Raw genomic sequence first — 25,820 nt, 5'->3', positions numbered from 1 at the left:
TGAGGTCAGTACAGGTGCATCAAAGCAGGGACCGAGAGACTGAAAAACAGCTTTGATCTCAAGGCCATCAGACTGTTAAACAGCCATCACTAACATTGAGTGGCTGCTGCCAACATACTGACTCAACTCCAGCCACTTTAATAATGAAAAAATTGAAGTAATAAATGTATCACTAGCTACTTTAAACAATGCCCCTTCATATAATGTTTACATACCCTACATTACTCATCTCATATGTATATACTGTACTCTATACCATCTACTGCATCTTGCCTATGCTGTTCTATACCATCACTCATTCATATATTTTTTTATGTACATATTCTTATTCATTCCTTTACACTTGTGTGTATAAGGTAGTTGTTGTGAAATTGTTAGGTTAGATTACTCGTTGGATATTACTGCATTGTCGGAACTAGAAGCACAAGCATTTTGCTACACTCGCATTAACATCTGCTAATCATGTGTATGTGACAAATAAAATTTGATTTGAATAGGCATCCACTTTAGAAGTGAGCAATTCGAGTGACTAATTTACAAGTCGAGAGCAGAGGTAATGTCCTCACAAACAATCTCTCGGTTGGTAGCGGCCAGCTCTTTCTGTTGTCTGGCGTTGAGCTGCCATGTTACCACAGGTGAATTGTGAACGGACAGATTATGCTATCTGCAGGAGCGAAATAGACCAGCTAGTTTTTTTCTTGTCATACAATGAACATCCCACACCTTCATTTTAGAAGTCCGTTAATTCATAGTAATTTTGCCAAAAAGATAGCTACGCATTTCAATGCATGCCACTGGAGCCAGATTAGAGAAATTATTTCATTATTTTCTTATTAACTCTGCATCGTTGGGAAGGGCACGTACTGTAAGCAAGCATTTCACTGGAAAGTCTACACCTGTTGTATTCAGCGCCTGTGACAAATACATTTTGATTTGACCTTGATTTGAACCTAAGACCCAGCAGCAAGGCCATACGCAGAGCTAGGTGAAGCCACCACCTTCCTCAGCACTGTGAGGAAGTCGTGTGCGACCCGAGTCAATACCGTTGTAATACAAGGTTTAGTGCTCTCAACAATGTCATCCTGTCTGATCCTGAAAGATATTTTGCATTGAGGTCAGAGCATGTAGAGAGAGTTCTTTCAGGTCTCATCTACACACACTGCTAATGGAAAACTAACAGGGTGAATTGCCAGGTTAGTAAATTGGATTAACGTGATATCAAGAGAGTGTTGTTGACTCTGAGGGATCCAGTGGTTAGCCAAAACAAATATTTACCCACAGAAGGACATTAAGTAGTGATAAGAGATCTCTATCCTTCCAGTCAAACAAAGAGAACACTGAGTGTGCCTCAGGCTAACACAGGCGTTCTTTGAAATATGTCAGACCGTTTTCAGCACATATACTTTTTAGGCTGCATGTTCACCAGGGTGTGTGTGTGTGTGTGTGTGTGTGTGTGTGTGTGTGTGTGTGTGTGTGTGTTGGATACTGAGAAATGGTCTGCCTAACCATCAGAGTGAATGGGGACTTTGGGAGGAAGAGCTCATTGCTACCCAGTTCCACAGCGGTGATGTCATTGTCTGCACTATTATGGCGAATAAACGAACCTGGTGTTTAAATGTCTTATATCGTCACAATAATAATGGGATGTTCCAAGCAGCTGTAACATCTATTAGTGTGCTTTAAGCAAACATCAATGGCGTACGTATGTATGGCTGTAGCATTCACACAGGACTATTCTTCTCAGTGGCACATGCTAAACTACTTAGTGGGGGTCATAGACTAAATATCTTTCATAGATCAGACCAGTCCCATCAAGTTATAGCCTGATAATGTGACCTCACCTGACTAAGAAAAACTCCTGGCTCTGCTCATTGATGAATAAAGAACACAAAGGAAATCCTTATGTTCAATGCAATACATACAGTGAGTTAGGAAAGTATTCAGATCCCTTCCCCTTTTTCCACATTTTGTTACGTTACAGCCTTATTTCTAAAATGGATTACATTTTTAAAATTCTCATCAATCTACACACAATACCGTATAATGACAAAGCAAAAACAGGTTTTTAGAAATTTCAGCAAATGTATTCAAAATAAAAAAACAGAAATATCTTATCCAGACCCTTTGCTATAAGCTCAGCTGCATCCTGTTTCCATTGATCATCTTTGAGCTGTTTCTACAACTTCGAGTCCACCTGTGGTAAATTCAAATGATTGGACATGATTTGGAAAGGCACACACACCTGTCTATATCAGGTCCCACAGTTGACAGTGCATGTCAGAGCAAAAACCAAGCCGTGAGGTCGAAGGAATTGTCCGTAGAGCTTCGAGACAGGATTGTGTCGAGGAACAAATCTGGGGAAGGGTACCAAACCATTTTTGCAGCATTGAAGGTCCCCAAGAACAGTGCCCTTCATCATTCTTAAATGGAAGAAGTTTGGAGCTGGCCAACCGGCCAAACTGAGAAATTGGGGAGAAGGGCCTTGGTCGGGGAGGTGACCAAGAACACGATGGTCACTTTGACAGAGCTCAGGAGTTCCTCTGAAGATGGGAGAACCTTCCAGAAGGACATCCATCTCTGCAGCACTCCACCAATCAGGCCTTTATGGTAGAGTGGCCAGACGGAAGCCACTCCTCAGTAAAAAGCACATGACAGCCCGCTTGGAGTTTGCCAAAAGCCACCTTATGGACTGAAACCATGAGAAACAATATTCTCTGGTCTGATGAAACCAAGATTGAACTCTTTGGCCTGACTGCCAAGCATCACGTCTGGAGGAAACCTGGCACCATCCCTACGGTGAAGCATGGTGGTGGCAGCATCATGCTGTGGGGGATGTTTTTCAGCAACAGGGGCTGGGAGACTAGTCAGGATCGAGGGAAAGATGAGCATCCACATTCCAAACAGGACAACGACCCTAAGCACACAGCCAAGACAACACAGGAGTGTTTCGGGACAAGTATCTGAAAGTCCTCGAGTGGCCCAGCCAGAGCCCGGACTTGAACCTGATTGAACATCTCTGGAGAGACCTGAAAATAGCTGTGCAGTGACGGTCCCCATCCAACCTGACAGAGCTTGAGAGGATCTGCAGAGAAGAAAATGGGAGAAACTCCCCAAATACAGGTGCCAAGCTTGTAGCGTCATACCCAAGAAGACTCAAGGCTGTAATCGCTGCCAAAGGTGCTTCAAAGTAAAGGGTCTGAATACTTATGTAAATGTGATAGTTTTTGCTTGTCATTATGGGGTATTATGTGTAGATTGAGGAGAAAAAAATTAGGCTGTAACGTAACAAAATATGGAAAAAGTAAATTGGTCTGAATACTTTCCTAATGCACTGTATATGCTGCTAAAACTTGAAGCAGAGCTTGGTACACTGACAATGACCTATGTTTTGAGTTTTGTGAGAATAAGCTTCCTGTTCTATAAATATACCACACACGGAATGTGCGAAAACATGCTCATCACCCAAGCTTCACTCTCTGGGCTAAAGTTACATATTAAGCAACTGTGTGACAGCACACAGCTGAGGGCACACTGGGTGACACATGCTATACAGCTACAGGAGAGGTACAGAACAGAACAGTTCAAAGGGGCAGCCAGCACTAGGCCTACTGCTATGAACCCTCCAATAGGAACAATGGTACAGACTAAACCTTTGAACTGATCCAATCTTAGGCTAGCACTGATTCTATCCAACAGGTTTTTGTCAAGCAGATAGGCCTACTCTATTTCTCTGTCTCCAACACACACAGACAGACACAACCACACACACACACACACACACACACACACACAAATGCACAGCACAGCACAGCACAGACACACACACACACACACAAATACAGACCAACAAGACAAAATCAAAGCAACTCGCCACACAGCAATCCCGGAAACAGGGTTAAAGTGATTACGATGGCCCTCTCTAGGCTCTCTGCTTCCTTTCCAGCTGTTCCCCATTTCCTTTCCTCTGTAAACACACACACACACACACACACATCTTTCCTCCCTCTGAATGCTCATCTCATCCATCCTCTTTCTTCTACCAGCTCATCCTCTCATCTCTTCTCCTCGTTTGTTCACTCACTCTCCTACCCTCATAAGCATCCGACCTGTAACCCTTTCCTCTCTTCTCCCTTATTCTTCCATGTCTCGTGTCGTGCTGGGAGCTCTAAAATGAGCAATGGATCTGGGGCATACCAAGGGACTCAGAAATACCAAAAACAGCCTTTAAATAGAGAACTCTGATAAGGTCTGTGAACTGGGAAAATAGCCCAAATTTCACAACACGAAAAGGCCAGCGTTGGTCAACATCTACCACATAACTGATACATGTTCATTCCCTTTTCTGGTGTGTGTGTGTGTGTGTGTGTGTGTGCAGCGAAAGTACACAAGCGAAACTCTTGTCAGAGTCGAGCAGTTTCCAATTTACAAACATCAAATATTCATTAGGTCTAAAAGAGATTAAACAGAGATGAATGGACAGGCACTCACATAAGAGACAATTCTACAAGCAAAGTAGAAAATTCTAGCTACCTTTCAACTTTAGAAGGGTGGGGGCTGTCCGGTAAGAGTCGGATAGTCATTGCTTTGTAGCTATGCGTGAGAGACAGCTAGTATGTGAAACCCTTTTCCCTTTGTCTTCTTTTTACCGCCATGCAAACAAACATAACCACCCAGAGAGGAAATTGGCTGGCCTGCATGGGCCTCAACTCTCCTCTTATGGATTTGTTTCTCCTCCCATTAACGTTGTTCAGTTGTCTCCCCAATAAAAACTCCTTAGCATTATGTCATGGCTCAGCCCTCTGAGAAGCCCCGAGGGAACACACTCCGGGCTTTGTGTGTGTAAATGTGTGTGTACAGCACCATTGACACACTACTTGATGGCGGTGTCAAAATTCCGTCTAATAGCATCATCTCATCTCTTTTCCCTCACAAATGCACTGGATAGCGAATACGTGTTCATCGCGCTTTTCCCTGACTGTCACTGTCCTGCCAGATCAGTGATCATGGAAGACAGGACACTAGACGAGAATAAGCTTGTTAGTAAAAACTACTGAAAAAGTGGCCAATGATGTCTGACACAGAGGTGGATTTCAATTCAATAACCTGCTCACTTCACTTGAATTTGCCCTTGTTGACTCACCCTCTAAAGATATGAAAGGACTGCCAAATCCAATGTTACAAAAAGGAAAACCCAGAAAGTTGCCAAGCTTCAACTGTACTTCGATATAAGCACACACAAGCCTATGGCCGACCACTGACTCAATCTTTAAAGAGCATGAAGCGTTTTTTTTTTTTGCACTTCCCATTTCGCTGAGACTTGTGATATAATACGATCAAGCAGCATTTTTTCTCACCTTACATCAAAAGGCTTCTCATAAACTGGGCCTGAGGTGAGATCCATCTACATCATCTGTCGAGAAAAAAAAAACTGCAGCTTGATAGTGCACGGTTCACATCCTAACCGCAGTTAGCTGGAGCATGGTTGGTGCTTGCAGCACTACAGTTGTGTTTCCTGTATGAGACAGACACTGTATTTACATTTGGTCAAGGTCACGTGGTAAAGGAGTCACAATTATTATTTTTTTTGACAGTCAGGGCCAAGTATTAATGCCATGTATGTTTTTGTAGGTATTTGTTAGTGCTTTAATTCATTACTAACAAGTCATTGTTTAAATGCATCTTTCATTAAAACATTTGAGAAGTGTTTGGTAAAGGAGTCACAGCCAGTTAAAGGCCCAGTGCAGTCAAAAACATGATTTTTCTGTGTTACTGTATATTATATACATTACCAGTCAAAAGTTTAAACACACCTACAGTGGGGGAAAAAAGGATTTGATCCCCTGCTGATTTTGTACGTTTGCCCACTGACAAAGCAATGATCAGTCTATAATTTTAATGGTAGGTTTATTTGAACAGTGAGAGACAGAACAAAAATATCCAGAAAAATGCATGTCAAAAATGTTATAAATTGATTTGCATTTTAATGAGGGAAATAAGTATTTGACCCCCTCTCAATCAGAAAGATTTCTGGCTCCCAGGTGTCTTTTATACAGGTAACGAGCTGAGATTAGGAGCACACTCTTAAAGGGAGTGCTCCTAACCGCAGGTTGTTACCTGTAAAAAAGACACCTGTCCACAGAAGCAATCAATCAGATTCCAAACTCTCCACCATAGCCAAGACCAAAGAGCTCTCCAAGGATGCCAGGGACAAGATTGTAGACCTACACAAGGCTGGAATGGGCTACAAGACCATTGCCAAGCAGCTTGGTGAGAAGGTGACAACATTTGGTGCGATTGTTCGCAAATGGAAGAAACACAAAAGACCTGTCAATCTACCTCGGCCTGGGGCTCCATGCAAGATCTCACCTCGTAGAGGTGCAATGATCATGAGAACAGTGAGGAATCAGCCCAGAACTACACAGGAGGATCTTGTCAATGATCTCAAGGCAGCTGGGACCATAGTCACCAAGAAAACAATTGGTAACACACTACGCCGTGAAGGACTGAAATCCTGCAGCGCCCACAAGGTCCCCCTGCTCAAGAATACATATACATGCCCGTCTGAAGTTTGCCAATGAACATCTGAATGATTCAGAGGACAACTGGGTGAAAGTGTTGTGGTCAGAGGAGACCAAAATGGAGCTCTTTGGCATCAACTCAGCTCGCCGTGTTTGGAGGAGGAGGAATGCTGCTTATGACACCAAGAACACCATCTCCACCGTCAAACATGGAGGTGGAAACATTATGCTTTGGGGGTGTTTTTCTGCTAAGGGGACAGGACAACTTCGCCGCATCAAAGGGACGATGGACGGGGCCATGTACCGTCAAATCCTGGGTGAGAACCTCCTTCCCTCAGCCAGGGCATTGAAAATGGGTCGTGGATGGGTATTCCAGCATGACAATGACCCAAAACACACGGCCAAGGCAACAAAGGAGTGGCTCAAGAAGAAGCACATTAAGGTCCTGGAGTGGCCTAGCCAGTCTCCAGACCTTAATCCCATAGAAAATCTGTGGAGGGAGCTGAAGGTTCGAGTTGCCAAACGTCAGCCTCGAAACCTTAATGACTTGGAGAAGATCTGCAAAGAGGAGTGGGACAAAATCCCTCCTGAGATGTGGGCAAACCTGGTGGCCAACTACAAGAAACGCCTGACCTCTGTGATTGCCAACAAGGGTTTTGCCACCAAGTCCTAAGTCATGTTTTGCAGAAGGGTCAAATACTTATTTCCCTCATTAAAATGCAAATGATTTATAACATTTTTGACATGCATTTTTCTGGATTTTTTTGTTGTTATTCTGTCTCTCACTGTTCAAATAAACCTACTATTAAAATTATAGACTGATCATTTCTTTGTAAGTGGGCAAACGTACAAAATCAGCAGGGGATCAAATACTTTTTCCCCCCACTGTACTCATTCAAGGGTTTTTCTATATTATTACTATTTTCTACATTGTAGAATAATAGTGAAGACATCAAAACTATGAAATAACACATATAGAATCATGTAGTAACCAAAAAAAGTGTTAAACACATCTTCAAAGTAGCCACCCTTTGCCTCAATGGCAGCTTTGCACACTCATGGCATTCTCTCAACCAGCTTCATGAGGTAGTCACCTGGAATGTATTTCAATTACCAGGTGTGCCTTTTTAAAAGTTAATTTGTGGAATTTCTTTCCTTCTTAATCCGTTTGAACCAATCAGTTGTGTTGTGACAAGGTAGGGGTGGTGTACAGAAGATAGCCCTATTTGGTAAAAGACCAAGTCCATTTTATGGCAAGAAATCAAATCAAATTTTATTGGTCATAATATCAAACAAGTAATCTAACAATTTCACAACAACTACCTTTTACACACAAGTGTAAAGGAATTAATAAGAATATGTACATATAAATATATGGATGAGCGATGTCCGAATGGCATAGGCAAGATGCAGTAGATGGTATAGAGTACAGTATATACATATGAGATGAGTAATGTAGGGTATGTAAACATTATATAAAGTGGCATTGTTTCAAGTCACTAGTGATACATTTATTACATCCAATTTTTAATTATTAGAGTGGCTAGAGATTTGAGTCAGTATGTTGGCAGCAGCCACTCAATGTTAGTGATGGCTGTTTAACAGTCTGATGGCCTTGAGATCAAAGCTGTTTTTCAGTCTCTCGGTCCCAGCTGTGATGCACCTGTACTGACCTCGCCTTCTGGATGATAGCGGGGTGAACAGGCAGTGGCTCGGGTGGTTGTTGTCCTTGATGATCTTTTTGGCCTCCCTGTGACATCGGATGGTGTAGGTGTCCTGGAGGGCAGGTAGTTTGCCCCCGGTGATGCGTTGTGCAGACCTCACTACCGTCTGGAGAGCCTTACGGTTGTGGGCGGAGCAGTTGCCATACCAGGCGGTGATACAGCCCGACAGGATGTTCTCGGTTGTGCATCTGTAGAAGTTTGTGTGTGTTTTAGGTGACAAGCCAAATTTCTTCAGCCTCCTGAGGTTGCTCCTTCTTCACCACGCTTTCTGTTAGGGTGGACCATTTCAGTTTGTCCGTGATGTGTACGCCGAGGAACTTAAAACTTTCCACCTTCTCCACTACTGTCCCGTCGATGTGGATAGGGGTGTGCTCCCTCTGCTGTTTCCTGAAGTCCACGATCATCTCCTTTGTTTTTTTGAGGGGGGGGGGTTACCCCCAATTTCGTGGTATCCAATTGGTAGTAGTTACAGTCTTGTCTCATCGCTGCAACTCCCGTACGGACTCGGGAGAGGCGAAGGTCGAGAGCCATGCGTCCTCCGAAACACAACCCAACCAAGCCGCAATGCTTCTTGACACAATGCCCATCCAACCCAGAAGCCCGCCGCACCAATGTGTCAGAGGAAACACCATACACTTGGCGACCTGGTCAGCGTGCACTGCGCCCGGCATGCCACAGGTGTCGCTAGTGCGCGATGAGACAAGTATATCCCTGCCGACCAAACCCTCCGTAACCCGGACAACGCTGGGCCAATTGTGTGCCAGCTGGTCTGTAAGCAAATAAGCAAAGAGAAACGGCTGTCCATCATTACTTTAATTTCAAGAAGTTTGAAAGTTTCTTCAAGTGCAGTCGCAAAAACCAAGAAGCACTATGATGAAACTGGCTCGCATGAGGACTTTCACAGGAAAGGAAGACCTAACGTTACCTCTGCTGCAGAGGATATGTTCATTTCAGTTACTAGCCTCAAACTGTGTGAATCAGGCCTTCATGGTCAAATTGCTGCAAAGAAACCACTACTAAAGGATACCAATAAAAAGAAGAGACTTGCTTTGGCCAAGAAACACGAACAATGGACATTTGACCGGTGGAAATCTGTCCCTTGGTCTGATGAGTCCGAATGACATTTTTAGTTCCAACCGCCGTGTTTTTGTGAGATGCAGAGTAGGTGAACGGATGATCTCCACATGTGTGGTTCCCACTGTGAAGCATGGAGGAGGAGGAGGTGGTGTGATGGTGCTTTGCTGGTGACACTGTCAGTGATTTATTTAGAATTCAAGGCACACTTAACCAGCATGACTACCACAGCATTCTGCAGCGATACGCCATCCCATGTGGTTTGCGCTTAGTGGGACTATCATTTGTTTTTCAACAGGACAATGACCCAACACACCTCCAGGCTGTGTAAGTGCTATTTGACCAAGAAGGAGAGTGATGGAGTGCTGCAGCAGATGACCTGGCCTCCACAATCACCCGACCTCAACCCAATTGAGATGGTATTGGGATGAGTTGGACCGCAGAGGGAAGGAAAAGCAGCCAACAAGTGCTCAGCATATGTGGGAATTCCTTCAAGACTGTTGGAAAACAGAATACCAAGAGTGTGCAAAGCTGTCATCAAGGCAAAGGGTGGCTACTTTGAAGAATCTAAAATATATTTCGATTTTCACCAGGCGGTAAATCAGTTAATAGACCAATAAAAAAGAGAATTCCAAACCTCTGTTCCAATAAAAGCTAGTTTTCCATTTCCCCCTCTTGCTTGAGAATTTGCTCTTTGCTAAATAAAAAAAGGATACCATTATAATTGAAAAGAATCACAGTAAAGGTACATATAGTGATCATGCACCCCCAGAAAGCTTATGTTCTATCAGTGGGTAAAATCTAAAATGTCCATGATTTCACTTCTAAGTGGTCCATCTGTGAAATCAGGAAATTGTGTAGGAACGCGTCATAGCTACATGGTTCTCGTCACTGGAGATTTAAATGTGAGTGTGCTATCCTCTAACACTTTTAAAACAATTACCTGCACTCCAGATCTCCAAATCAGCCAATAGACATACATCCGTTTATATCGTCATGACAAATGCATATATTTCGCTTAGATGTGCTCAATCTAAACAATGTACCAAATTATTCAATTCAGTTTCTCCTTCAAGTAGGCCTATCTTCTTGCAATGCGTCCTGTGTGTCTGTGGGAAACGTGGGAAAGGGCCATAGCAACATACTCTGCACTCGCTCTGGGCAGAGAACTGCAAGTTGAATTTGTTAGATAGTGCAGTTTGTTTAGGCGATTTTACAGCTAGCTAGTATGGGGCGATTTCCATGCCTTACAGAAATTGAATTTGAATTCCAAAATTTTACATTTGAATTAGGATACTGAATTTGAATTGAATTTTTTGAACTTGTAATGCACAAATTGAATAATTGAATAAAAAAAATACAACTAATTTCATGATTTGAAATTTAATTGAGTGAATATTGCATTTAAAAAAAAAATGTAATTGAATATTCAAATGCAATATTAATTTATTCAGCTTCAATATGGTAGATATTGCATTCATTGTCTGTAAACTTGATAAACTTGAAATTATAGTTTGTGTATCAAAGTTTCATATAGTCAACGTCTCAGGTGCATTCAGATTCAGTTCTCTAAATTCAGATTCAAAACCTGAGACAACATCCTGGTACTTTGCCAGGCAGGAAAGTTAGAGATAAACAGATAGAATGAAATGATCACTCTGGTAAACAGAAGCTTCTGGCGGTTTCTGAAGCCAATGTGGCATGTTGAATTTGTTTTCCAATTAAATTTGGCTCTAGCAATATTTGAACCATTTTGGCTATAAACTATTATGACCCCATTCCTGAAAGCTAAGACTTTCTGGAACATGGATTTGCCTTCTGTTCCCCTCTATGACGATCACATGCCACGTTAGAAGAGAGTGTCACAAAAAATTTGGCCCCCATAAGAATACATTTGAATAGCCCTTTCATTGCCCTTTAAGGAAAACCTTTCCACTCCCTATTTAAATCTTGCTCTTGTGACTGACTGGGTTCGAACCAGGTCTCCTGCATGTGACAAGACTGTGTTAGCCAACTTATGTAAAGCCCATAGGGATTAGTTTAGGAAACTAACACAGATCTTTGTCTCCAGCAAGGTTACTCATCAAAAGAGCATGGTTCATCGAACCACCTCAGTTACATTTCACCCCCCTTTGACCTCATACTCAGAGATCACAGCACCAATATAACTGAATGGGTTCGAAATCAGGCCTACTGTACCACAACAACACTTTCTGTGACAAACAGAAGCAGAATGATCTGTCCACTCCATTTAATGAGATTGCAACAGAGGTGGTTTGGTGATCCTGAGTTTGTATAGCTCGTACCGAGACTCATCACAGGCACACTGGACCCACTTCTACTGCTCCAACAGATCCACAGAAGTTGCCATTTCCATTGCTATTCACATAGCCCTAACACATTTGGACAAGAGGAACACCGATGTGAGAATGCTGTTCATTGACTACAATTCCACATTCAACACTATTGTTCCCTCCAAGCTCGTCACCAAGCTCAGAGCTGTGGGTCTAGACACCACCCTCTGCAACTGGATCCTGGACTTCCTGACAGGCAGACCACTGGCTGTGAGGATTGGCAACAACACCTCCTCCACACTGACTCTTAAGCCCTCTGCTATACTCCCTGTTCACCCACGACTGCATGGCTTTGCACGACACCAGCTCCATCAAGTTTGCTGACAACACCACGGTTGTAGACCTGATAACCAACAAGTCAGCCTATAGGGAGGAGGTAAGTGAACTGGCATTGTGGTGCCAGGACAACAACCTCTCCCCCAACGTCAGCTGAACAAGGGAGTTGATTGTTGACTTCAGGAAGCAGAGGAAAGATCATGCCCCGATCCACATCAAGTAGTAGAGCGAATCAGCAGTTTTAAGTACTTTGGCGTCCACATCACTGAGGACTTGACATGGACCAACACCACCACGCTTGTCAAGAGGGCGCAACAGTGACCCTACTTCCTAAGGCACCTGAAGAAATTCAGCATGCCACCAGGGGTCCTCCCCAAATACTACCGCTGCACCTAACCGAGCATCCTGATTGCTCTGTCCACAACCGCAAGGCCCTTCTGCGGATGATGAAGATGGTCCAGTACATGACTGGGACTGTGCTGCCACCCATCCAGTACATCTACTTGAAATGGTGCCTGAGGAAGTCCCGCAGCATCATCAAGGACCCCACACACACCAGCCAAAAGGCCAAACTAGACACTAATGTACTTGTCCTCTTGCTCAGTTGTGCACTGGGGCCTCCCACTCGTCTTTCTATTCTGGTTAGAGCCAGTTTGCGCTGTTCTGTGAAGGGAGTAGTACACAGCGTTGTACCAGATCTTCAGTTTCTTGGCAATTTCTCACATGGAATAGCCTTAATTTCTCAGAACAAGAATAGACTGATGAGTTTCCTCAGAAAGTTATTTGTTTCTGGCCATTTTGAGACAGTAATCGAACCCACAAATGCTGATGCTCCAGATACTCAACTAGTTGAAAGGCGGCCAGTTTTCAGCTGTGCTAACATAATTGCAAAATGGTTTTCTTATGATCAATTAGCCTTTCAAAATGATAAACTTGGATTAGCTAACACAACGTGCCATTGGAACACGGGAGTGATGGTTGCTGATAATGGGCCTCTGTACGCCTATGTGCAGTGGCTTGTGAAAGTATTCACCCCCTTGGCATTTTTCCTATTTTGTTGAATTAAAATAGATTTTTTGGGAGGTTTGTATCATTTGATTTACACAACATGCCTACCACTTTGAAGATGCTAAATATTTTTTGGGGTGAAACAAACAAGAAATAAGACAAAAAAAACTGAAAATTTGAGCATGCATAACTATTCACCCTCTCAAAGTCAATACTTTGTTAAAGCCATCTTTTGCAGGAATTACAGCTGCAAGTCTCTTGGGGTATGTCTCTATAAGCTTGGCACATCTAGCCACTGGGATTTTTGCCCATTCTTCAAGGCAAAACTGCTCCAGCCCCTTCAAGTTGGATGGATTCCACTGGTGTTCAGCAATCTTTAAGTCATACCACAGATTCTCAATTGGATTGAGGTCTGGGATTTGACTAGGCCATTCCAAGACATTTAAATGTTTCCCCTTAAACCACTCGAGTGTTGCTTTAGCAGTATGCTTAGGGTCATTGTCCTGCTGGAAGGTGAACCTCCATCCCAGTCTCAAATCTCTGGAAGACTGCAACAGGTTTCCTTCAAGAATTTCCCAGTATTTAGCACCATCCATCATTCCTTCAATTCTGACCAGTTTGATGCTGCCACCACCATGCTTCACTGTGGGGATGGTGTTCTCGGGGTGGTGAGAGGTGTTGGGTTTGCGCCAGACATAGCGTTTTCATTGATGGCAAAAAAGCAACATTTTAGTCTCATCTGACCAGAGTACCTTCTTCCATATTTTTGGGGAGTCTCCCACATGCGTTTTGGCAAACACCAAACGTGTTTGCTTATTTTGTTATTTAAGCAATGGCTTTTTTTCTGGCCACTCTTCCATAAAGCCCAGCTCTGTGGAGTGTATGGCTTAAAGTGGTCCTATGGACAGATATTCCATTCTCCCCTGTGGAGCTTTGCAGCTCCTTCAGGGTTATCTTTGGTCTCTTTGTTGCCTCTCTGATTAATGCCCTCCTTGCCTAGTCTGTGAGTTTTGGTCTCTTGGCAGGTTTGTTGTGGTGCCATATTCTTTCCATTTTTTAATAACAGATGTAATGGTGCTCTGTGGGATGTTCAAAGTTTCAGATATTTTTTTATAACCCAACCCTGATCTGTACTTTTCCACAACTTTGTCCCTGACATGTTTGGAGAGCTCCTTGGTCTCATGGTGCCGCTTGTTTGGTGGTGCCCCTTGCTTAGTGGTCTTACAGACTCTGGGACCTTTCAGAACAGGTGCATATATACTGAGATCATGTGACACTTAGATTGCACACAGAATGACTTTATTTTTAACTAATTATGTGACTTCTGAAGTTAATTGGTTGCACCAGCTCTTATTTATGGGCTTCATCGCAAATGGGGTGAATACAAGTGCACGCACCACTTTTCCATTTAATATTTTTTTAAACAAGTAATTTTTTTATGTCATTTCACCAATTTGGACTATTTTGTGTATATCCATTACATGAAATCCAAATAAAAATCTATTTAAATTGCAGGTTGTAATGCAACAAAATAGGAAAAATGCCAAGGGGGATGAATACTTTTGCAAGGCACTGTAGATATTCCATAAAAAACAAAATCTACCGTTTCCAGCTACAATAGTCAAATACAACGTTAACAATGTCTACACTGTATTTCAGATCAATTTGATGTTATTTTAAATGGACAAAAACATTTTGCTTTTCTTTCAAAAACAAGGAAATGTCTAAGTGACCCCAAACTTTTGAACGGTAGTGTACACTCATCCACATACATTGAGTATACAAAACATTAAGAACATGCTCTTTCCATGACAGACTGGGGATGGGGAGCGTTACTGCACAGCTATGTTCAGGTCTCTCCAGACATGTTGGATCGGGTTCAGCCCCTCCTGTGTTGTCTTGGCTGTGTACTTAGGGTCATTGTCCTGTTGGAAGGTGAACCTTTGACCCAGTCTGAGGTCCTGAGCGCTCTGGAGAAGGTTTTCATCAAGGATCTCTCTGCACTTTGCTCCGTTCCCCTTTCCCTCGATCCTGACTAGTCTCCCAGTCCCTGCCGCTGAAAAACATCCCCACAGCATGATGCTGCCACCACCATGCTTCACCGTAGGGATGGTGCCAGGTTTACTCCTGATGTGATGCATGGCATTCAGGCCAAAGAGTTCAATCTTGGTTTCATCAAACCAGAGATTCTTGTTTCTCATGGTCTTAGAGTCCTTAGGTGCCTTTCCACAAACTCCAAGCGGGCTGTCATGTGCCTTTTTACTGAGGAGTGGCTTCCGTCTAGCAACTCTACCATAAAGGCCTGATTGGTGGAGTGCTGCAGAGATGGTTGTCCTTCTGGAAGATTCTCCCATTTTCACAGAGGAACTCTAGAGCTCTGTCAGAGTGACCATCGGGTTCTTGGTCACCTCCCTGACCAAGGCCCTTCTCCCCCGATTGCTCAGTTTGGCCGGACGGCCAGCCCTAGGAAGGGTCTTGGTGGTTCCAAACTTCTTCCATTTAAGAATGATGGAGGCCACTGTGTATTTGGGGACCTTCAATTCTGCAGAAATGATTTGGTACCCTTCCCCAGATCTGTGCCTCGACACAAGCCTGTCTCAAAGCCTTATGGACAATTCCTTCGGCCTCATGGCTTGGTTTTTGTTCTGACATGCACTGTCAACTGTGGGACCTTATATAGACAGGTGTGTGTGCGCCTTTCCAAATCATGTCCAATCATTTGATGATCAATGGAAACAGGATGCATCTGAGCTCAATTTCGAGTGTCATAGCAAAGGGTCTGAATAGTTATGTAAATAAGGTATCCGTTTTTAATTTTGTATACATTTGCAGTGGAGGACAAGGGAGGACAGTAGCAGGTGACCCAACTGTGGTCTGTGAATACTATGAATTCCCATTGTAGCCAATTCAGTTGCAGTCATTCTGTTAGATTTTCTTAGTCATTGTGCTACCGATTTGGTAACAGAATGACAGGTTTTAATCACTTAATAAATCATAGAAATTTGGTTTATCAGTAAAAACTAGCTGTAAAACTGTAATTGTAATTTCCTTTCCAAAATTGTTAAAACATTTTAGTAATACTTTTAGAATGTTCCCTTTGCTTCGAGGGCACTGCCAGTATACCCAACCACTCACCCACCACAAGTCAGTCTACAAGAGAGTATGGACATGGTTACACAGTAGTCAGCTATGACATGAAAGACTACACTGGATTTAGGGACAGAGTTGGTGGCTCACACCATTTCACCCTTCCCACTGTATAGCTTCCCTGGAAATATAGGTTGTCTCCTTTTATCCATCTGTCTCGTTCTTTCTTTCAAAATCATCTTGAAGAATGTCATTTTTTTTTTGTCTCATTACTACACTACAGACTGCTGATGTAACACACACTGATTCAGCCAACTGCTATATTATCTTGTGCCTGGAAATATATGGTGACCTTTCCAATAACATTGCTGTGCATAGAGGCGTGTGTGGGGTCAAGTACAGGTCAGAGGTAGCTGCTGGCTTCAGAGAAAGACGCTACCATATTCTCGCCATGTTTCTCCTCAGTAGAAATGAGTGGAATTCTTACCTTTTATCGGTGTAACTACACTGTTGTTTGTGCTACAATGTTTGGTTTTGGTTTAGGGTCTGTTTGGCCCTAAAATCTGCTTGTTTGTTTTGATCAGACAATCAACATTCCTTTTCCTTCATTCAAGAACACTTTTCTATGGTCAAGAACATGTTTGCCGTTCATTCGAGATAGAACACTTGTTCCTTTATTCTAGAACACTTTGTCCCTACGCTCTAGTTTATAGAACACCCTTTTAATTTAGAGCAGCTGCTTAACATGACATAATTGCCTCAGGTTAGAGGTCATCCATTCAACATAGCTTGGTTTAACCTTCCTCACTTACAAGGGCAGGAGTATCATATCTGAAAACAGAGAAGACGTGGATTGGCAATGCTGTCCTAAGACTGTTTTGTTGTTTAGGCATGAACCTAAAATCTCAGGCTGGCACCTAGGCTGCAGTTCAGTTGCTACAAGTCTGCAATACCAAAAAAGCATCTGGATTCAACAACAAACTTTTCCCTTTACCCTCCTTCATTTAAAACGGCTGTTGGCGTTCATTTAAGCTAGGGTTCCACGGCCACTGCCAACGTGAGAGTTATGAATGGGGAAGTGCGCACACACACACACACACACAATAAACTCAGAGTCTACTGAAGGATGTTAATCTGTCATCTCAAATTACATACACACAGGAATTACATTACAAATTACATACACACCCCTTAGACACACACACACACACACACACACACACACACACCTCTGTAATGGAGATGCCTCCCTTCCACAGCTCAGCACAGAGAGGAAGTGGATTTCTGAAGAAATGCTTCCTAAAAATCAAGTAAAAGTGACGCCTAGTATTTTAACAGAAAGAAACACTGCTGTTCTCGCTGTTATACATTGAGAGTACAAACCATTAAGGACACCTGCTCTTTCCATGACAGACTAACCAGGTGAATCCAGGTGAAAGCTATGATCCCTTAGTGATGTCACTTGTTAAATCCACTTGAAATCAGTGTAGATGAATGGGACGAGACAGGTTAAAGAAGGATTATTAAGCCTTGAGACAGTTGAGAAATGGATTGTGTATGTTTGCAATACAGAGTAGGTGCCAGGCGCATCGGTTTGTGTCAAGAACTGCAACGGTGATGGGTTTCCCAAGCTCAACAGTTTCCCCATGTGTATCAAAAATGGTCCACCACCCAAAGGACATCCAGCCAACTAGACACAACTGTGGGAAACATTGTAGTCAAATATGGGCAAGCATCCCTATGGAACGCTTTCGACACCTAGTTGAGTCCATGCTCTGATAAATTCAGGCTGTTCGGTGGCCAAAAAGGGGGTGCAACTCGATATCAGAAAGGTGTTCCTATTGTTTTGTACACTCCGTGTATAACCCTTTCAGGGTAGTCTGATTGGTAAAACACCGACTGGGTTCACACACACTTCTGCTTTCCTAATGTTCAAACTACTATTAAAAACATTTTGTCGTCTCACTTTTTGGAGGACTGAGGGGGAAAGGTCTTTAAGTGCAAAAGCGCAGCGGAACAGTACAACAAGCGCAGTCATTGTGTTTTCATTTGAAGAGAGAGAACTTATGAACAAGAGAGAGAACTTATGAATTGTACCTTTAAATATTTCTTATGGATTGTACCTTTAACATTTCTATGTTCAACATGTCAGCATCTCTGAAATGCTGTGGTCTGTGACTGGTAATAGGAGCTGTTAGGTGATCCTCAGCAGAGGCGAAATGGCTGAATGGACATTTGGATTTCACTGCATCATCCCCCTCAACATCCTCCACAAAGACACAATTACTGGACACCAGGGAGAAAAGGATGGAGATTGGATGACCACAACGCAGTCAATCTGTCATCAAAACTGCATGCAACCTTTCACTTCAGCTAACACTGTAGGCTACATTCATGATATACACCGAGTATTCAAAACACATCAGTGTAGATTCCATTTTTTTTATTTAACCTTTATTTAGATGAAGGGGAGGAGTCAGTTTAAAGAAGGATTTTTAAGCCTTGAGACAATTAAGACATGGATTGTGTATGTGTGCCATTCAGAGGGTGACTGGGCAAGACAAAAGATTGAAGTGCCTTTGAACGAGGTATGGGACTAAGTGCCAGGTGCACCGGTTTTAGTCAAGAACAGCAACGCTGCTGTTTTCCACTCTCAACAGTTTCCTGTGTGTATCAAGAATGGTCCACCACCCAAAGGACATCCAGCCAACATGACACAACTGTGGGAAGCATTGAAGTCAACATGGACCAGCTTCCCTGTGGAACGCTTTCGACACCTTGTGGAGTCCATGCCCAGACGAATTGAGTCTGTTCTGAGGGCAAAAGGGGAGGGGGGTGCAACTCCATTTTAGGAAAGTGTTTATAATGTTTGGTATACTCCTTGTAATAATGTAACTGTTTTGTGTGTGTGTGTGTGTGTGTGTGTGTGTGTGTGTGTGTGTGTGTGTGTGTGTGTGTGTGTGTGTGTGTTTAGCCTTCTCCAGATTCTGAATACTACTCAGGTCTTACTCGCTACTCCGTTATTGCTTAGTGTTTGAGAGAGAGGAGGTGAGATAGACTTACTGGAATCTCAACTGTGACATCATCAAATGTCCTCTTCAGCAGGCCCGAATATGTTCAAATCCATCCTCTGGCCCTTTTTACAAATCCTTCTTTGGAGTGATCACTTAGCTAACATAACTGAATTGGCTAAAGTTTACGCTTAGACCAAACCAGTCATGTCAGATTAGTGACGATTACTTACTTCAAAAGGAAGAAGGTAGAACAGAGAGATGCATTTACCAAGTACTGGAAGAGGGCCTCTCCTTCTCTCTGGTCAGCTTTGCAGAAGGAAGGGGATATTGATGGCTTTTTATTTCTCTGCTTGGCTAGGGTTCACTTTATTTCGGAAGTGTGAGGACACTGGCGTAAACACTGGAAGCGCAGTGTAAACTGGGCCTTCCTGTTGTCTCTGTTACTCTGGGAGAATTTGGACAGGGAATGCATGTCTCTCCGCTCAGCTCTGGCTGAGACATACTTGCATAAACAAACAGGAATAAACATGGTTCTCCCTTCCCCATTCTCGCCATGTCCTTGGTCTGTGACCTCTCAACCAGCGTGCGTACACACACAGATAGGAGCGTCCCTGTACACCGCAGACTCCAACAGGCATTCACACAACCCTTGACACTATGTGCTCTGTCAGATAACGCCGCTAGTAATTCTAACATTACCAGGCAGAATCTAAACAACTAAGCACTCAATGGATCCAATATACAACACACTGAAATCAGCAAAGAATCGTGAAAGAAAGATCAACAGTTGATCAGTTGTTATTGCGCCATCTTCACCAATATCTTATACCACAGCTCTTCACAGGGCAAATCTATGTTGATCACATCTGCCTGCGATGTATCAGACCATGGTTTACACTGTGCCAAGTTGCAAACCCGTATGCTGGCTCGGGTATAGAGCAGCTGGGACGACAAGAATGTCATGGGTTGTCATACCATGGGTTTGAACAGCGGCGAACCGTGACTATAGGACCTAGGCATTCAGAGGGACCAAAAATCTTCCAATACTTTCTATCCCCAAAAACATTCATCAAGAACAGAAAACATAGCATCACTTAATGCGTCCGATATTATATATTCTGTAGTTGGACCATTTTAGTTCTAGTGAAGGAGGAGCAATGCTTTTTGATGACATTATGAATCAAACAGGCCTGGCCGTGCTTCAGGCTGCCACACACACAGAGATAGAACCGGCCTGGACACAACACGTGACACACAGCATAAAATAATGTGACCAGCAAAACAAAAAACGCACTGTTTACAGTAGCCTAACACCACCATCACCAATAGTGACAACCAGTGGCAACCCGTCATTCAGGGCAGAGCCCCACCTATTTTGAGCCCCACATTTTTAGCAAAATAAAGAATGGGGGGGGGCTTGCCTGTTTTACATGTTATTGTGGCATTAATATGTGTCACATCAGTTTGTAAACAATGTAAAAAATAATATATCATTGAGTTAATAAAGCAGCATACAAACATGGTCTCTTTTTTGTTTTCTTGAGTAAGGCAGCTCCAAAATGCAGGTGTTTCAGCCTAGCTCAGAGCTTTATGTGGTGGTGGGGCAAGCCAGCAGAAAATACGGAGCGTTGCACGAGTGGTTGGCTCAATGTTTTGTCACTCATGGGGACTTTACGTCATTGCCAAGTGTAAGAGCAGACCTTAAATTCTAGCCATTCGGGTGTTACATTAGATGTGCCCATCCAAGAAGGCTCAAGGTCATTGGCCACAGATAAAATGACGTCAAATCACGTTATATGTACAGCAGCTTTGATTGGACTGATCATGTCAATCATACTTTCACAATCTTAGCTAGCAGTCATCATTATGAATCAAGTCGACAATCTACTGGAAAATCCTTTTTAATCCTTGTCAAATTAAGATAAATAATGCAGAGAAATTAGAGATAAAATGTATCAGTGCTCATCGGCCATTGGACAAATATTACACAACAAGTTGGAAATCGCAAATTCAACGAGTGGTTTGGAAGGAATCAGTGACAGTGGCTGTGTGGTCCCAAATCTGGGATTAAGGGGCTCTTTTCCAAGTTTGAAATGATAAACATTCAACATTGGCCACGATGTCAATGAAGCATGATTTGTGCCACGCTCAAAACAACTGTTAACTTGGAACTGTGAAGTCTTGAACTGACTGAAGTCAAGTTAACTGGGAAGTTGGGAATAAACGAGCTCTGACTGGGAAATTACATTTTGAACGGTCATCCAACTCGGAATTGTAAATCCAGTTGTTTTGAAAGCACCATAAATCCAGAGAATGCCAGACTTTGATGACAAAATTTGCCCACAAAAGGACCGCCGCGCCACCTTCCTGTTCAAGTGAGCACAGCACAACAAGGTGAGTCCAAAAATGTAACGTTGTTGTATGCTGCTGCATAAATGATGTAATAATGCCAGGGAGATATGTATACTGTAGCTAAGAAAGTAATACTAGGTGTTTGTTGTGTAGTAAGATGTTAGTAGCCCATGTGCCTCACCCTAATAATTTGGTATATTTACCCCTCTTAATTTCACATACTGTTCTACTGTAGCCTATAACCTGTTTTAGAGAATTGTAATCATTGAATATTGTAAGAGCTTTCATTGTCTGCTTATATGCCCCCTTTATTTATCCTACGGTTCTGACTTGGTGTACAAGGAAGAACACTGTAAGAACAGCCCATGTTCTGAATTCTGTCACTGTACATTTCAAAAATGCTAAACAAATAGTTATACTGACTAACGTCCGTCCTAGCTCGCTCATAAATGTCTTAATCGAAATTACCGATTGCCACTTATCCGATTGTCGCCCCCTCATGCCATAGTTTGTACATCTCAACTGTCATTAGAAACCACATTTGTTTAATCAAGTCAGCCATATCGGCTATGTTTTTTTCAAAGGCAGTAAATGAGGCTGAATGAACTGTTTCGCTGCCAGACAAGGCTCCACTGATAGCCAGGTGTAGCAGTGGTAAGATGTTGGGACTGCTGTTGGGACAGCTTTATGTAGGCCCTAACAGTTTGTGGGCACCGTTTGTCACCATTATAGTGCAATTAATGTATTGTTTAGTGTTGTGGCTTTGCTGGCATGCAGCCCACTTGTTTTTTTCTTGCCCCACCAAGATTTACATGCTAAAATCGCTACTGGTAACAACAACAGCGTCACATCGAAGGTGACAGGTTATGTTGCTGAAAGGACAGTGACCGTAATACCTGTGCACTCCATGGCGCTGAAGGAGAGAGTTTTGGTAAAACACATAGACACGGCTGATAGACAGGTAACAGCAGTCACACAGAGCATGAAATAATTATAAAGAATAAGCAGCACATTCACTCCAGTAGGCCCCATGAAATCATAACAATACAAAAGCACAACCATTTAATTTAAAAAATGAAATGAACAAACCAGATTTTACTTCCCATTGCAAACATATTTCCGTCACACTAACCAGTGATCTAAAGTTTAAATGCAACAATGTTTCACAGTCATTATTTTCAAAGGGATACCTTTTTTTTTTAAACAGTTCCACTCACCAGATGATCATTTGTAAAGAAAGGTTGAAAGTTAATCTTGAAAAGGGTGTAGCTAACAAATTAGCAACAACATCCACCTTGAAGTTGATAACAGCTGCAGCCATCGCCATTGTCTAGGTACTACAACACAAGCTAGCATTTTCATTATCACACTACTACAACACAAGCTAGCTAACGTTACTAGCGTTAGCGTGGGAAAACTACTGCTTACGCCACTGATTATTTTCTCTTGTGCTCTGTCGTTACTTGTCTCTCCAACCCTGTTCCTGGAGAGCTACCGTCCTGTTGGTTTTCACTCCAACTCTAATCTAGCGCATTTTATTCTAATAATTTGAATCAGGTAAATTACAACTGGGGTTGGAGTGAAAACCTACAGGAAGGTAGCTCACCGGGAACAGGGTTGGAGAGCTCTGGCCTAGACACGTCACCTTTATTTATTTTTTTATCCCCCCCATTGTAAGTAAAAAGGTGATTGGGTCATACCACTGTCACTCCAAATTCTGCTCCAATACAGTTGAATGGAAGAGGCCTTCTGTCCAGCTTCTGAAAGCCTAGCCAATGGCTGGCTGAGCTAGCTAGATTTTTCTACCTAGAGACCACCAAAGAAAATCCTGATGATATATTTTTCTCTTCAGTATTAACCCTTCTCTTTCCAACACAAACTGAAGAGATTAAATCAGAAGATCATTACAATTATTGTAAAGATGAAATATACATTTAATTTAAAAAATATAAATATATATGTACAGTACCCACTAAGCGCAAACCAGATTGTATGGCGTATCGCTGCAGAATGCTGTGGTAGCCATGCTGGTTACGTATGCCTTGAATTCTAAATGAGTCACTGACAGTGTCACCAGCAAACCACCCCAACACCATCACACCACCTCCTCCATGTTTCACGATGGGAACCACAGATGTGGAGATTAACCGTTCACCTACTCTGGTAACTCTACTGAATTTATCCTCTGCGGCAGAGGTATCTCTGGATCTTCCTTTCCTGTGGTGGTCCTCATGAGAGCCAGTTTCAACATAGCGCTTGATGGTTTTTGCGACTGCACTTGAAGAAACTTTCAAAGTTCTTGAAATGTTCCGCATTGACTGACCTTCATGTCTTAAAGTAATGATGGACTATCGTTTCCCTTTGCTTATTTGAGCTGTTCTTGCCATAATATGGCCTTGGTCTTTCACCAAATAGGGCTATCTTATCTATACCACCCCTACCTTGGCATAACAACTGATTGGCTCAAATGCATTAAGGAAAGAATTTCCACAAATTAACTTTTAACAAGGCACACCTGTTAATTGAAATGCATTCCTGGTGACTACCTTATGAAGCTGGTTGAGAGACTGCCAAGTGTGCAAAGCTGTCATCAAGGCAAAGGGTGGCTACCTTGAAGAATATATATATATATTTTAATCCTTTGGCCTCCTCACGGTTCCCCACTGGGTTTTAATCTTCTTGGATCACCTGAGGACTGGTTGCCAAATACTTGATTTGTGCTATAGAGATTATGATTGATGCTCTGATTTTCTTTGGAATCATCTGTGATCTGGTGTTTCTTTACATTGTAATAAGATGGTTTCAAACAGCATTTCAAAACAACAAAGGACCCTTGTACAGAAGTGGTACACTGACTGCAAACATCAGTCTCTGTCTGTGACCCAATGCAGCCCAAAGAACCCATAGCCACATTACACCATGCACAACAGTGTGGGTGTGCTTCTCTGAGTAAGAGCAACACAGCCTTGTCAGATTCTGTAATATTTATTCAGATAGACGGAAGCTTGCAGCATTAACACGAGATAAGAGCCAAAACATTCTCATTAGTAACCTAAGGTAGTGTCATTAATTTCAGCAGTTTGATCAGTGGTTGAGTCTAAAGTGAAGGTATAGGCGTATGTGTTTGATCAAAGAATGTCAACAACAAGCAGCCCGACTCTGAAACTGTCCACCTGCTGAACACAGATGCAAACAAACAGTCGGTAAATATGAAATTGGCAGAACCTAAGTGTCCAATCGCAGGGTTGTTTGGGGTCGCGAATTGGAACAGGCTGCATTTCGCTGCACGGAGACCACCATGGCCACTTAGATTCCAGATCAAGTCATTTCTTCATAAATGTGCCAACTGAAGCAAATTATCATCTGATCAGAGTTTGACCCCAGTTCTAGCAATGCTGAATTGTTACAGTTTCATTGCTGCTCAATAGTCTAATCATAAATCACGCAGTCAACTATTTGATTTTGATGTTTTGTTACATTTGGAAGACCTTTGCCCACACCGTAACGTAAGAGCTGTCAAACTGATATTAGGCCTGAACATAGGCTATGGAAATCAATGGCGATAAGGAGAATTAATATACGGTTTAAAAGCCTAGAATTAACCAATAAAACATGTTGTTTGATATTGATGATGATGGTGATGATGTATGTTATAGGCTCGATTGAAGAGCATAGCATCTGTATAAATATGTTCTCAGCCAAAGTAGATTACATCACTGTAGCATTCGCCACATGGAATTCGAAACCACTTCTATGCGTAAAAATTGTCCAGTAATTGTGTTAGGCTGCTTGAAGACCTACCTTCTCTTGCTTTTAGCAGTACCGTATTGGCCACAATATTCTCCAGTTCCATCTAAAATCCTTTGATATTTGCTGAATAGATAAAAAATAAAAAATAAATCGACAGCAACACCTCGCTCTTCACGGATGAATTGCTTTTCGTTTTATTCCAAATCCGAATAAAATGTATACATTTCAAACTCGTTCACGGTCTACACACTGGCTAAAGGAGAAAGCCTTGTAAAATTAACTAGGCATGGTTCATATCGTCGGCTCCGAATGCAGCGTTGGGAGGGCATTTCCATTCCAATTCCGAAGACCGTTGTGTTTCGTGCGTAATTTGGCGCGGAATCCCATCAAAGGATAGATCACGGTTGAGCCATCAATACAGCCCGACACTACGGCAGACCTACATCATTTAGAAAGGCATTCCTAACAGCGGCTGAAGCACAGCACAGTAGCAGTGGGGGGGAGTTGGTGAAGTGTACTAGAACATCAAGGTGCTCCCCCTCTCGGTGCAAAGGCTTAATAAAAAATAAAAAAAATGGGCTTGTTTTTTTCTTTTGGTTGGGCCATCAATATCCCCCACGTTTGGCGAAGCTTCAAGCAGTTTACCGTGTGTGTCTGGTCAAT

General features: G+C 42.6%; 1 protein-coding gene across 3 annotated transcripts in view; it reads right to left on the bottom strand.

The window, feature by feature from the left end:
• The window catches only part of LOC106585171 (G protein-coupled receptor kinase 5), a 70,624-nt gene extending 44,946 nt beyond the window's left edge, over nt 1-25,678 (bottom strand). The window contains exons 1-2 of one of the 3 annotated variants that reach the window (XM_045706639.1): nt 25,209-25,676; nt 5,355-5,410 (exon numbers count right to left, since the gene is read on the bottom strand). Coding sequence is in view for 1 of the 3 variants with exons in the window: in XM_014171085.2 (XP_014026560.1) it covers nt 25,209-25,260 (52 nt within the window). In the remaining 2 variants the exon portion in view is untranslated. Of the gene's footprint in view, nt 1-5,354; nt 5,411-25,208 lie in introns of all 3 variants that reach the window. The other 2 variants (XR_006761723.1, XM_014171085.2) reach the window with 2 other exon arrangements.
• Nucleotides 25,679-25,820: the final 142 nt, after the last annotated feature.

Source organism: Salmo salar, chromosome ssa24 (assembly GCF_905237065.1).
Source record: "Salmo salar chromosome ssa24, Ssal_v3.1, whole genome shotgun sequence".
In the NCBI taxonomy this organism is placed as follows: domain Eukaryota; kingdom Metazoa; phylum Chordata; class Actinopteri; order Salmoniformes; family Salmonidae; genus Salmo; species Salmo salar.
The sequence above is the reverse complement of the archived record's forward strand: the minus strand, read 5'-3'. Positions and strand labels throughout refer to the sequence as shown.